Source organism: Dasypus novemcinctus, chromosome 16, assembly GCF_030445035.2.
Source record: "Dasypus novemcinctus isolate mDasNov1 chromosome 16, mDasNov1.1.hap2, whole genome shotgun sequence".
Lineage (NCBI taxonomy): Eukaryota > Metazoa > Chordata > Mammalia > Cingulata > Dasypodidae > Dasypus > Dasypus novemcinctus.
Window position 1 is genome coordinate 69,836,374 of NC_080688.1, and position 12,941 is coordinate 69,849,314.

General features: G+C 36.5%; 1 protein-coding gene and 1 non-coding gene across 7 annotated transcripts in view; one reads left to right on the top strand and one right to left on the bottom strand.

Moving 5' to 3' along the window:
* Nucleotides 1-12,941, top strand: part of DCC (DCC netrin 1 receptor) — a 1,130,593-nt gene that overhangs the window by 1,014,837 nt on the left and 102,815 nt on the right. For all 6 annotated transcript variants that reach the window (XM_058277746.1, XM_058277743.2, XM_058277744.2 and 3 more), the window contains exon 20: nt 8,803-8,997. In XM_058277746.1, coding sequence (XP_058133729.1) covers nt 8,803-8,997 — 195 coding nt within the window. The remainder of the gene's footprint in view (nt 1-8,802; nt 8,998-12,941) is intronic.
* On the bottom strand, nt 1,687-1,793 carry LOC111764467 (U6 spliceosomal RNA). The gene has a single exon (XR_002797062.1). It is a non-coding gene; the product is annotated as a U6 spliceosomal RNA (small nuclear RNA).

The window sequence follows — 12,941 nt, forward strand, 5'->3', positions numbered from 1 at the left end:
CAGCTCTGAAAGGAAGCTTAGTTTTGCTTTTTCAGGGAAAAAAATGGAAATCTGACTCATATTAAGAAATTTGAATTAATTTCTGTTAAGATGGCAGTGCATATATAAGATACCTTGTTCATATATTATATTTAGAGTTGTATGTTCAATAATCTCACTACTAAAAATCTCTTCACTCACAATGGAAAAGTAGAGGAAGGGATACTTTTTACACTTAAAAACCTAGCCCATTTTTAAAAACGAAATGTAATTATCATGTTGATTTATTTTGACTCAATTCAAGAGGGAGCACATATTGGGAAACCTTAAGAGAAGTCCTGTTCCATGCTTATTTTAATTATTTCAATTAAATACTTCAGAAAACAGAGTGATCAAAGACTCGAAATATCAGACCACTGGGCAGAAGGCCCAGATTTGCTAACCTCAGATTCTCATGAAAGTACAAAGAACAACATGACTTCCTTCTGGTGTAGCAGAGCACATGCCTGTCTACCTGGAGGATGTGCTCGCAGGTAAAGGTTGGAATTTCCATGTCTGCCTATGTATCCCCTGCGTACAGCCATAGAGTAGGGTGATTAGAACCTAAGCTTTTACAGGAGATGCCTGATCTGTAAAATGAGGGTAGTAACAGAACCTCTCTCATGGAATTGTTAGAATAAAGTGCTGATAAAAATCCCTGATGCTCAGTGAGCACTGAAACAATTTAGCTATTATTACTCCAAATTGAAATCCATTTTAGAGTAAGGCTTTACCAATGTACTTTGCATGGAACCCAGATCATTGATTTGTTAAGAAATGTACTTCTAAGGGTTAAATGAAAAAGAATAAAGAGGAGATCCAGATAATTCCAGATAATTCCAGAGCCTAAATTCCCTGATACTAAACTGGCAGTTTAAGAATTTAAACTGACATTTTCAGAAGAAAATGGTTCAAAATGTATTGAACATTTATTTTATGTTAGTCATTCTGCTAATCACTTTCATATCTAAGTGATCACATATTCCGATTATTACTTTTTGAAATGAAGAAGTGACGTCTTTCTGGGATAAATAACTTCCCATATTTTTTACACTCTTTTATGATCCAATTTGCTAATATTCTGTTGGTGTAAATCAGTGATTCTAAACTGACTTTTTATTTAATTGTTCTGGAGGGAAACTGAAAATGGTATATATTTTTAAAGCTCCCCACGTGATTTTTAAAGAACTATTTTTATTCCCTTCCCCCACCCCACCCCACCCCTGACATGGCTACCTTGTCTGTCAGCTCATTGCATAAGCTCATCTTTAGGAGGCACCAGGAATCAAACCTGGGCCTTCCATGTGGGAGGGGAATGCCCAACTGTTTGAGCCACTTCTGCTCCCTGCTAGTTGTGATGACTGCTGGTTGTGTTGTCTACTGGTTGCAGCATCTGCTGGTTGTGGTGTCTGCTGATTGTGGTGCTTGTGGAACCTGCTGGTTGTGGTGGTTGCAGTGTCTGCTTGTTGTAGTAGTTGCAGGGTCTACTTTTTCCAGTGGTTGCAGTTTCTGCTCGTTGCAGTGTCCATTGGTTGCCATGTCTGCTGGTTGTTGCATCTATTCATCCTCTTCAGGAGACACCAGGAACCAAGCTTGTGACCTCCCATGGGGAGGCAAGTGCCCAATTGCTTGAGTCACATCTGCTCCCTGATTTTTTTTTTTTTTCTTTCTAGTATGGAATGCTTCATGAATTTGCATGCCATCCTTGCTCAGGGGCCATGCTAATCTTCTCTGTATTGTTACAATTTTTGTATATGTGCTGCCGAAGCAAGCACTCCCCAAGTGATTTTAATGTACAGCTAGAGTTGAAAAATGGCCTAAAGAAATTAATGTAGCCCCAAACGTTATTTCAGACCAAGGGCTAATATTCATGGAAGAGTTAGGTTTCTCAGAAGTTGTTTCCGGCGGCAGACTTGGCCCAGTGGTTAGGGCGTCTCTCTACCACATAGGAGGTCCACGGTTCAAACCCCGGGCCTCATTGACCCGTGTGGAGCTGGCCCAAGCAAAGTGCTGATGCGCACAAGGAGTGCCCTGCCATGCAGGGGTGTCCCACACGTAGGGGAGCCCCATGTGCAAGGAGTGCGCCCCGTAAGGAGAGCCGCCCATCGTGAAAGAAAGTGCAGCCTGCCCAGGAATGGCGCCGCACACACGGCGAGCTCACACAAGATGATGCAACAAAGAGAAACATAGATTCCCATGCTGCTGACAACAACAGAAGTGGACAAAGAAGAAGACGCAGCAAATAGACACAGAGAACAGACAACCAGGGCGGGGCGGGGAGGGGAGAGAAATAAATAAATAAATAAATCTTTAAAAAAAAAAGTTGTTTCCTTATCAATAACATCTAATGGCTAAGGCCTCTTTCTCTGAAGTATTTGATTCTCTAGTCCAATTTTTCTTTCTTAAAACGATCTTCTCCCTTGACTTTTATACACAAACTTAACCTCTTTTTCTTCCCACTTCCCATGCTAGAGGTTCTCAGTCTCATAATTATCCCTTAAGTGTCATTTCCTAGAGAGCAGGGTTTTTCACACCCTTTATTACTTTCTCTGAAAATGTGTCTGTACTCCAGTCAGGGTTTCAGTGACTATACACTGATGTCTCTGAATTCTATATTTCCAGTCAGGAACAGCCCTTGGGGTCTAAATTCACATCTCCTACCTTGTATTAGACATTTCCACATGGCTATTTTACTGGGACCTCATTCTCTTCCCTACCTCCCCCAGTTTTTGTCTGTCCCTAACACAAATGGCCAAATAAAGAAATATTTTATCCTGTAATGGGTTAAAGACTATCCAGTATTGTGGACCCAGCTGGCACACACACACAGGAATTGCTTATGTCTAACTATTCTTACTCCCATCCTTTAAAAGCTTTCACAGTCCATGCAAGAGCAAAAGTTTTGAAACAGTCATCTTAACTTCTTCTCCATTCCCTTTCATTATAATCATTAGAGAAAATCTAAATTTTTTTTGTAGCAGATGGCTGAAAGGTCCACAAGAAGAGCTTTTAGATTTTGTCCATCCTTTCCCCAGTAACAACGTTCTTGATAATTAGTAGGTAATTAATAAATATTTGTTCAGTGGATTAATCAATTAGTTTCTGCTAAATCTATTCTCTTTGTTTGACTTGAAACCAAAGTTCCAAACAAGATTTTTGGAACTTAAGGTTTTGCAATATTCCTTAATATTGGTTTTGCAATATTAACTAAGAAATATTAGCAGTAATAGTAATTATAATAATAATAGCATTTACTAAGTAGTTGCTCTGTGGGTGATAATGTAATGGAAGTATCCACATTATGTCACAGCATTCCATTTTCACATGGGAAAATGGAGGCAGATTTACATTAAACCTGTTGCCCAAGGTTGCATTGTAGTAAATGGTAGAGCTATGATTTGAGGTATGATGTTCATGAATCCATAGCCTATGATTTTTCATCACTAAGAAAGAAGAAGATGGGTCCTGCTTTCCTTTTCTAGCTACCTACATACACAATTTTCACAATCAACTCTTTAAAGATTAAAAGTCCTCATTAGGTTGATATACTTGTTGGTAGAGAACATCTTGCATATCTTGGTCTTTTCAGTACTTCATAATCTACCCACCCTATGGAAGGGACTCAAGAACAAGTGGGAGGAAATATAGAAAAGAAGAGTATAGGGGAGGTATGGAGTTGAACATACTTTGACAGTTTGCCTTTGGAATTACAATTATCTATTTGTATAATTGGAATTAAAATGACAAGTGCTTGATGTTGCATTTTATACATATTTAGACCAATGTGCTTCCAATGTGTGGGTGCCCAGTTGGGTTAACCATCCCAGAAAGTCTTATGATTTATGACAGGTGTATTAGTCAGGCAAAGGGGTGCTGAAGCAACATATAAAGAATCGGTTGGCTTTTATAAAGGGTATTTATTTGGGATAGAAGCTTACAGTTACCAGACGTAAGTTTCTTCCCTCACCAAAGTCTTTTGCCACGTGTTGGAGCGAGATGGCTGCCAACGTCTACGAGGGTTCAGCCTCCCTCTTCCTCTTAAGTCTCTGTGGTACCAGCTTCTTCCAATATCAGCAGTAGGCTGGGATAAGTCTTGTCTCTCCCGCCGGGCTCATTCCTCTCTGAACTCAGCTGTTGTTTTCTCCACAAGGTCAGCTTCTATCAGGTTTTCTCTTCCTGGGCCTCTGCCTTGTCTGTGGAGCTGTTTCTATTCCTCTGTGTTCTTCTCCTTTATATTTATTTCCCAGGGCTTCAGCATCCAAAACCCCCTTGTGTCCTCCTTCTGTGTGTCTTTATTTCCCCAGGCTCTGCATCAAAACTCCAACTAACTATTCCACTGTTTAGTTATCTAATCAAAGCCCTAATAACAACTCAATCAAGTAAAAGTGAAACCTCTGAGTTCAATACAATCTAGCATGCCCAGAGAAACAAACCAGTTCACAAATATAATCCAATATCTACTTTTGGAATTTATAAACAGTATCAAACTGCTACAACAGGATATAAGGCTTCATTCTTCAGCTGATGGTGGTGGTTTATGACAGAGATATAACACTTCATTCTTTGACCAATTGTGATGGACGAGTGACAAAAATGTTGTTGGAAAGGGAAAGAGAAAAGGGAAGAGAAAAACACCTGGGCCTGTACAGACACATAGATATAGAGGTATGGAAAGGTAGTGAGAAAACAATTATTTTTGTTCCAAATTTTGTAGTTATATGGAAATCTATAAGGTTAAACTTCAGTGATGAATTTAATATCCTTTCACATTTAAAAGATGTTGTATGCTTTTCTAAGACAAGTTTCTAGTTTCAAATGATGTGGTTTGTGTCTTCATCCACGTTCTAGAATTAAAAAGGAATGCTTCCGCACAGATATTGCAGAATTGCTCAAATACAATTTATAGTTCTCAGAACCTAATTCTTGCACCTTCAACTCTAGACATGTGAACTGTCATCTTTAAGTGCTTAACTGAAAAAAATTTTACCTAGAATAAAAAGCACAGTGTAGGCAAATATTTTATTCTTATTGAATAAATGAAGAAAATCAGGAATAATATAGCTGACCTGGGATGGGAGTATAATTCTCCAAACTTTCTGGTTCATCATGTACTTATAACAGCCCACAAAATCTTTTAAAACAATTTCATAAAATATTATGAGTGTAAAACTTACGTTCTTACAGGGCAGTGGTTTTCATTCAATGTGTGAGTTTCAATACTTGTTATGTGAAGATTTTATTAGACTTTTTGAGGAAACCAAAAGTAATATAAGATATGGCTGCTGAACTAAAAGAATGGGTTTTATCCAATTGAAGAGGCAAAAAGTTTTTGTTTCCTAGAACAAATTCCATATGTACCTATTGGATCACAGTTTCAGAGGCTAAAAGGCATGCTTCCTCCTGGAATAGGTATCCTCTGGCTGGCTGGCTGGCAATCTTTGGTCTTTGGGATTCCTTGGCTTTTTTGTTACCTAGCAATGCACATAGTGATGTCTTCTTCTTTCTCCTCTGGGTTCCAGGGACTTCTGGCTTCTGGCCATTCCCTGTGACTTCTCTCTCTCTATCTGATTTTCCTTCTGCTTATAAAGGACTCCAGTAATCTGTATTAAAGCCCAACCTGATTCATTTGGGCCATGCCCTAATTGAAATAATATCTTGAAGGGACCTTATTTACAATGGATACACACCCACCAGAGTGTGAACCATAACCAGGAACATAGCAAAACTTGGGTACACAATTTAATCCATCACACAAGGCAAACACATAGTAATACCTAAACATTTAGGAGTATCAGATTCTCCTTTTCATTAAGTATAGTTCTTTAGGGTCAAGAATGGAGACTGCTCTAGCTCAAAGAATATTAGGAGATTTTATTGGGGTTGATCATGGGGTTTGAGTTATAAATGAATGAATACCCATAAGTCAGAAAGAATTCCTTTACCCAATGTTATTTCACAATCCCTTTTGAATTTTAGCCTTCCAATGCTAAGATTTAACCAGAGAGACTAGTCACATATCCTTTGTAAATTGTGACAATAATTCAGAGTTCATCTTGGAGTTTTTTATCTTCTCTTAAGCTCTCAAGATCATAAGATATTGATCTTTTCAACACTGATATCTCAAACAAATGCCAAAAATCATACAGATTCTACTTATCAACTAAGGCAGTGATTCTAGCACTTGCTTATCACAGGAATTGAATCATGTGATTCCTCAGACTACTTTTAATACAGCCTGTTGGAGATCTATTATTGTATAACAATATTATACAACCTTAGTGGCTTAAAAGAACAAGTATTGGTTATCTCACAGTTTTTGTGTTTCAGGAAACTGAGAACAGCTGAGTTAGGTCTTCTGTTTCAAATTCTCTTACAAGGCTGCACTCAAGGTGTTGATACAGGCTGAGGTCTCATCTGAGGCTCAACTAGGGTAATATTTGCTTCCTAGTTTGCATATTTGTTGGTAGGATTCAGTCCTTACTGGTTGCTGGACAGAGCCCATCCTCAGTCCATATGGGCTGCTCCATCTGACAGCTTCCTTCATCAAAGCAGTAGGGAGGGGAGTGTGGGGATTAGTTCCAACACCTTAGCAAGGGTATGGTTAAATGATTTATAAAAGCGCATCTGTTCTTGCTTCAGAGCAAAAATAGCTCTGTCCTTGCTTATCTCTGCACACGCTAGCTCTTTCTGCTTGAAGTTTGAAAACGGTTCCTCTTGCCTTTTCTGCTGCTAGATAGGATGTGAGTCTAAAGACAAGGCTTCTTGTTCCAAGACAAAGTATCCTTGAGAAACTTAACTTTAACCACAGCCGAATCCAAAAATACGTGATATATAAGCAAGAGAAATAAAGCAGATGGGCCCGTTTCTGCACATAAGTTTTGGTGTGTGAGACTTTCATTCTCCCGGCAGGGGAGAAAGTCTATAGAGGATCTGCTAGCAAGACAGAAGTTACAGTCTTATGTAACATATTCACAGAAGTTATAGTAGCAAAACATAGACCCCACTTATATGCAGAATGGATTACACAAAGGTATGAATACCAGGAGGTGAGGATAACTGGGAGTCATCAACAGGTCTGTTGCCACACCTATCAAATCTAAATACCTTTTATTTGGGTTTGTATTTTGTAACTCGTAACCACCCTCCAAGCAATTCTTAAGATTAGGAAGATTTGGGAAACACTAAACTAAGGGAATGCTAAAGATAAAATAGATATGAGTTTGTAGCCCTGACTTGAATTTAAGAGAAATAGACTTTTGGATTGGCGTTTGTAACATTACTTACTCCTACAGAATCATAAGGAAGAAATATCCAGTGCAGAGTCCAGAGTGCATCCCCCAAGTCCAGGCATTGTTACCATAAGTTACCATGAGATTAATTGAAGAATGATAAAAATCATAAAAATGCTCCTGTACTATATCACAGAGTTTAAAGAAAGGGGAGCTCGTGGCTGGGGAAGGTCAAGTCTAGTTTAGCTGGGCCTCAAAGGATTTGCAGAAAGTAGCTGAAGAAAAATAGAGTGATGTGAGCAAGGTATGGAGAGAGGTATGGTATGGAGACCAGTCTTCCTGGCTGAGGGTTTGTGCTGAAATGTAGGAAGTATGCATCATTGTTTTGGGAGGGAGGAGAATTTGAGTTAGAGAATCCAGCAAAATAACCATTTCGAAGATGATATATATGGGTCCCACTGCAGATGGGACAAGTGGGAAGGAATAGGCAAATCAAAGGGAGGCAATTGTTTTTAAATATGTGATTCACAAGAAACAAATTCAATTACTAGGAATTGAACAAGAGACATTTTTAGCCTCTGTGATGTGGATGTCACTGCAGAAGTTTGGCAGCAATGGAGGCAGCCGCATGCTATACATTAAAAATACATATGACATATGACACTTGACAATGTAACATAAAGTGTATGAATTCATACTTTAAATAAAAACTTGTTCATGAATTGGTTACATTTACTGTTAGAATATGAATATTTTACAGTGATACCTGGACTTATTTTGGTAAATATTAGACTATTATCAGAAAGTACCCCACTAGCATTCAAGTAATATCCCCTAACAGAGGATAAACGGTACTGTCAAAGCATAGGTTATTAATAGTTGAGAAACTAATTCACCTAGAGTTATCCAGAAATCCTTTTTTGGTCTAGATGATATGATCTAGGGGAGAGAGAATCAGATTTTCAGTAGAGCAGTAGAGGATATCATCCAAACTCTGTTGAGCTGGGCCACCTTGGTAACATGCTCAGCCTCATCATCTGTGAAAAGCAACACTGCCCTGAACAACCTCATAGAAGTATTAAAATAATCAAATATGATAATTTATTTTATAACACTTTAAGCATGTATGGCATTTTACACTTTTCAGCATAGTTTTACAATTTAGCCAAAGCCAAGGTAAGTATTACTTCTCTTTCATTATTGGACTACATTGAAAATGATAAAGACATTATTTATGTTTTACAATTTTTATCATGCTTATACATTAAAGAAAACTAATGATCAGGATTTATAAGCTGCAGAAAGATTGCAGTTTTAAATGTGATCAATATTCTTATTTCTAATTGCATATTCCATTTTCAGATCTGTACATGGAAGCATCATTTATCTAATTCTTGCAATCTGATAAAAATCATTATTTGCAAAACTGAATACTGTCGTTTATAGATTGTGGATATACAGTAATCATTGCAATTATATACATGGGTGTTTGGAAGCAGAACTTCAGCTTGTGGGTCCATACACTAAATAAAGTCGAATTCGTTTGTTTCTGCAGCTTACATCTTGTTTTATACATTGGATAAGAACATACCAATTGATGACTGGATTATGGAAACAATCAGTGGTGATCGGCTTACTCATCAAATCATGGATCTCAACCTAGACACTATGTATTACTTTCGAATTCAAGCACGAAATGCTAAAGGAGTAGGGCCCCTTTCTGATCCCATCCTCTTCAGGACTCTGAAAGGTTTGAATCTTTTCCTATTCCTGCCATTATTTTTCTATGGGAAATGCAGTAGCTTTGGGGTTCTGCTGGAAACATGGCTACTGTGAACATGCAAAATAAATTAATATGTACTTTATGCTGAAAGCCAACTTGTCAAAGAAAGTTCATATTTAACTTGACTTTTTCCATTTACTCTCCTTTTGGAATTTTATATTGATTAAGTCTTATATATTGGTGCCACTCAAAGTATGTGGGCATCACCATCCCAAAATCCTCAAGACTGGGGAATGAACAATGAGCTAAAGTAGATATTATTATTCTGTTATAGACATTATTTTCTAGCAATGGAAAAACTTTTATCATTGACATAAAGGTAGTGGCCACCAAAGGTTCTGAGAGGAGAGAGTGGGGAAAATAGGTATAATATGGGGGAATTTCAGAATATTGGAAATGTCCTGCATGACATTGCAATGACAGATACAGGCCATTATATATTTTGAATATATATATATTGAATATATATAACCTACAAAACTGTAGGACAGAGAATAAACTATAATGTAAACTATAGTCTACAGTTAGTAACAATGCTTCAATATATGTTCATTAATTGTAACAAATGTGCTACAACTAATGAAAAATGTTGTTAATGTAGGGAAGTATTGGACCGGGAGAGGGTAGGGCATATGGGAATCCCCTATATTTTTTACGTAACATTTATGTAATCAAAAGCTTTTTTAAAAATAAAACAAGAAATTAATTTTAAAAAGTGATGATATCAATGAAAATGATAGCAAAATAATTTAGGATAATTTTTTTTTCCAAATTAAACCTTTAAAAAGTCAAAAAAATATAATAATGAAATTCTTCAGCAATTTTATGTAAAGGAATAAAAATTAAGAGCATTGAATTATGTGAATAGCATACTATTACCAACCTTAAATGTTTTCTATCAAAACTATTGTCTTTATATGAAATTGTGAATATTTTAAGACAGAAAATTTCAAACAAAATTAATGTGCATATTTTAGGGACCTAGGGTAATAACAATGGAAATAAAAACATTTTGCAGCATTATAACTAAAAGAAAACTATACATGCTTTTGAAAATAAAAATAGCTACTCAACTTAAGGGTGGCTACATTTTCATAAAGAATAATGATCGCATCAAAATAATCTTCATAAAAGCCCTTACTATTTTAAAGCACAGTGATGTTTTTCTGGAGAAAATGATTTCAAAAGCCTCTATCATTTAGCAATGGAAAATAATCTGAATGTCCCATAGGTGATACATTTAAAGATGTATTTAAGGCATGATGTGTTATTCTAAAAGAGGATAACTTAGATGTTAAATCTGTGATCACATTTTGCTGCTATATCTGGCTGAAAACTCTCATAATATATAATGGCAAACAATTAAGAAATTAAAAACACGTGAATGATTGGCATTTTCATCCAGTTGTTTGACATCCTAAAGAGTCTTAGAATAACTGTGTAATCTATTTCTCAATTCTCCTAGGGAAGGGATCCTAATAAATGGTGGATTTCTGAATTTTTGTCAGTAAGCTATTCAGAAGCTGGATTTCAGTAACTGCTAATCTGAAAATCTGCCAAAAAGAGACAAACAAGCATTCAGCTTAAGTGTGCATGGTAGTTGTTAGTGATAAAGTAGAAGTTAGAGAGGGGGCAGGGAGGAAAGGAGCTCGCTGTCATCTGTCTGTTACTATCTCTCCAGATTTTTAGGATTTCATGTTTAAATCAGGTTTCACTTCAAATGAGAAGTTGAAAGGAAACTGGTTATTCATTTTCTGGGAACATTAGATGTAACTAGATAATGCTTTGAAAATTCTTCATCTTTATTTGTAGACTAGTGCCAAATTAATTTCAAGCTCACTAAGTGTGCCAACTTAAGAGATCTCAGAGAAGGTTTAAGATGACTCAAGGCAGCCAAATTTATGAAGCAACAGCATGAAGAATTATTGGAGGGTTTACAGACCCAGATTGATAACCATCCTGTAGATAACTTATTGAACTCTAGATCTCATTTGGTACTGCTTACCCTCAGAACCCTAAATTCATCTGAGAAATGATTTTAAGAACAAAGAACAAAATCAGGAATTTGTTATATGTCATAGAGTCCACAAGAGTTATTTTAAATGTCCTGCTTTTAATGTTTAATATTGTCTACCCTGATAATGTCATGCTTGGTAATTAATAGTCAATTAGAGCTTTTTAAACAAATACTGCTCATATGATAAAATTAGTTTGTGATGTGTTGAGTACATTTTAAATTATGGCGAAATATTGGTATTTCCTACCATTATCAATAATCAACATTGTATATGTATGCATTTCCTATGTCACTTACCATCATAAATTGTCTAACGCAAATAAGTATTACTCATCAAAAGTGATATGAGCCACAGTGAACTAAAACAATACCAAAACCATAAACTTGTACTATTGTGCTCAAATTTAAAGTTTTTAGTTCAAAAAGCTGCTTCAAAACCTAAGTCCTCTATTTCATCAGAATGTAACTTGGTTTGACAGAGAGAAGCTAAGGAAACTACCCATAGTCTACTGGGTAATGGGTAAGTGTTTCATTGCAAATCATGCCCAAGGCAGGTGGCCACATGCTTCTTTCTTTCATATTCAGTCTTTTAATCTTTGCAAATGTGATAGCATTTTCTACTAGAGGTTTGTTTTTTTGTATTAGCAACTAGCCTCTCAGGTGCAGGGAACTCAGTCAGTAATCACTGGCTAATTTAAAAAGGCATGTATCATTAGAAAAACATTTATTATACACTTATATACATGTAAGTGTTGGTGTATCCAACTGCTTGGAACGGTAATTAAAACAACCTGGAGCTTGATTTTCTGACCACAGAAGATACCACAATACCCACCTCCTATCCCAACATCTTCCCCAGAGTTCCTTTAGGACCCCAGCACCCTGTTGTGCCATGGGAACCCAGATATGCAGCATGTCTATCATGCCTTTCTGTCATATGAGTTGCTCCCTCCAATAAAGTCTCCTTCTCCCATTGGCCTATCAAGGAGAAAGGCAAAAAGTATCCTCCTGATGGAGTAGACCACAGAGATTACTGAGGGAGCAAATCACATCTAACACACACAAAAGCAGAGCCTTCAGCAGAGAAAAAGTGCTAGAGTATGGTCCATTCTCCCAGCATCCTTAACCATCGTTCTGAAATGTTTGTCTCTTTCGTTCAAGGATATCTCACTGAAAGTTCTGTAGCATAAAACAAAGGTTTGGCCTTAACGTTAATTTGTGACCAAACACATGATTTTCTTGACAAATGACAGAATTAAAAATTCAAGGCATAAAGTGTAAAATGCTCAAGCCATTTTTCATCTTTCATAAAATATAACTATTAGAATACATATAGTCTCTGTTTGAAAATACTCTTCAGTAGACAACCTGAATACATTTCTCATGTTATGTTCGGTCCAACTTTGCTTACAGAAAAATAAGTCCAGAATATAAGAATGAGAATGGGGTGTCTGGTATTGATTTGTCCCTTCCTAAAAAATGTCTTATGCTGTAGGCAATGCATATATACAATTAAAGATAAAGGGGAAACTAAAGAATGAGATGAGGTTGGTTTTCTTTTCTTTTTTTGATATCATTCCAAACAGGCCTTCCTTAAATATGAGATGCTGATTAAGATAGTTTCTCTGGTGTGTCCTGTTGTGTCTCCTAGGTCTTTAACCTTATTGGATTGCTTGTTAAATGTTGTGGGATACAGGAGCTATTTATAAAACTTGTTTAAAGATTATAGAATCTTGATATAATATTTAGATTGTATATATGTTATTAGAATACTTAAAAAAAAAACCATAGGACCGTTAAATATAAACTGTGATCCCTAATGTAAACTATGAACTTTATTTAGTACAATTATGGTAATATTCTCTTATCAATTGTAACTAAGGTACCACACTAA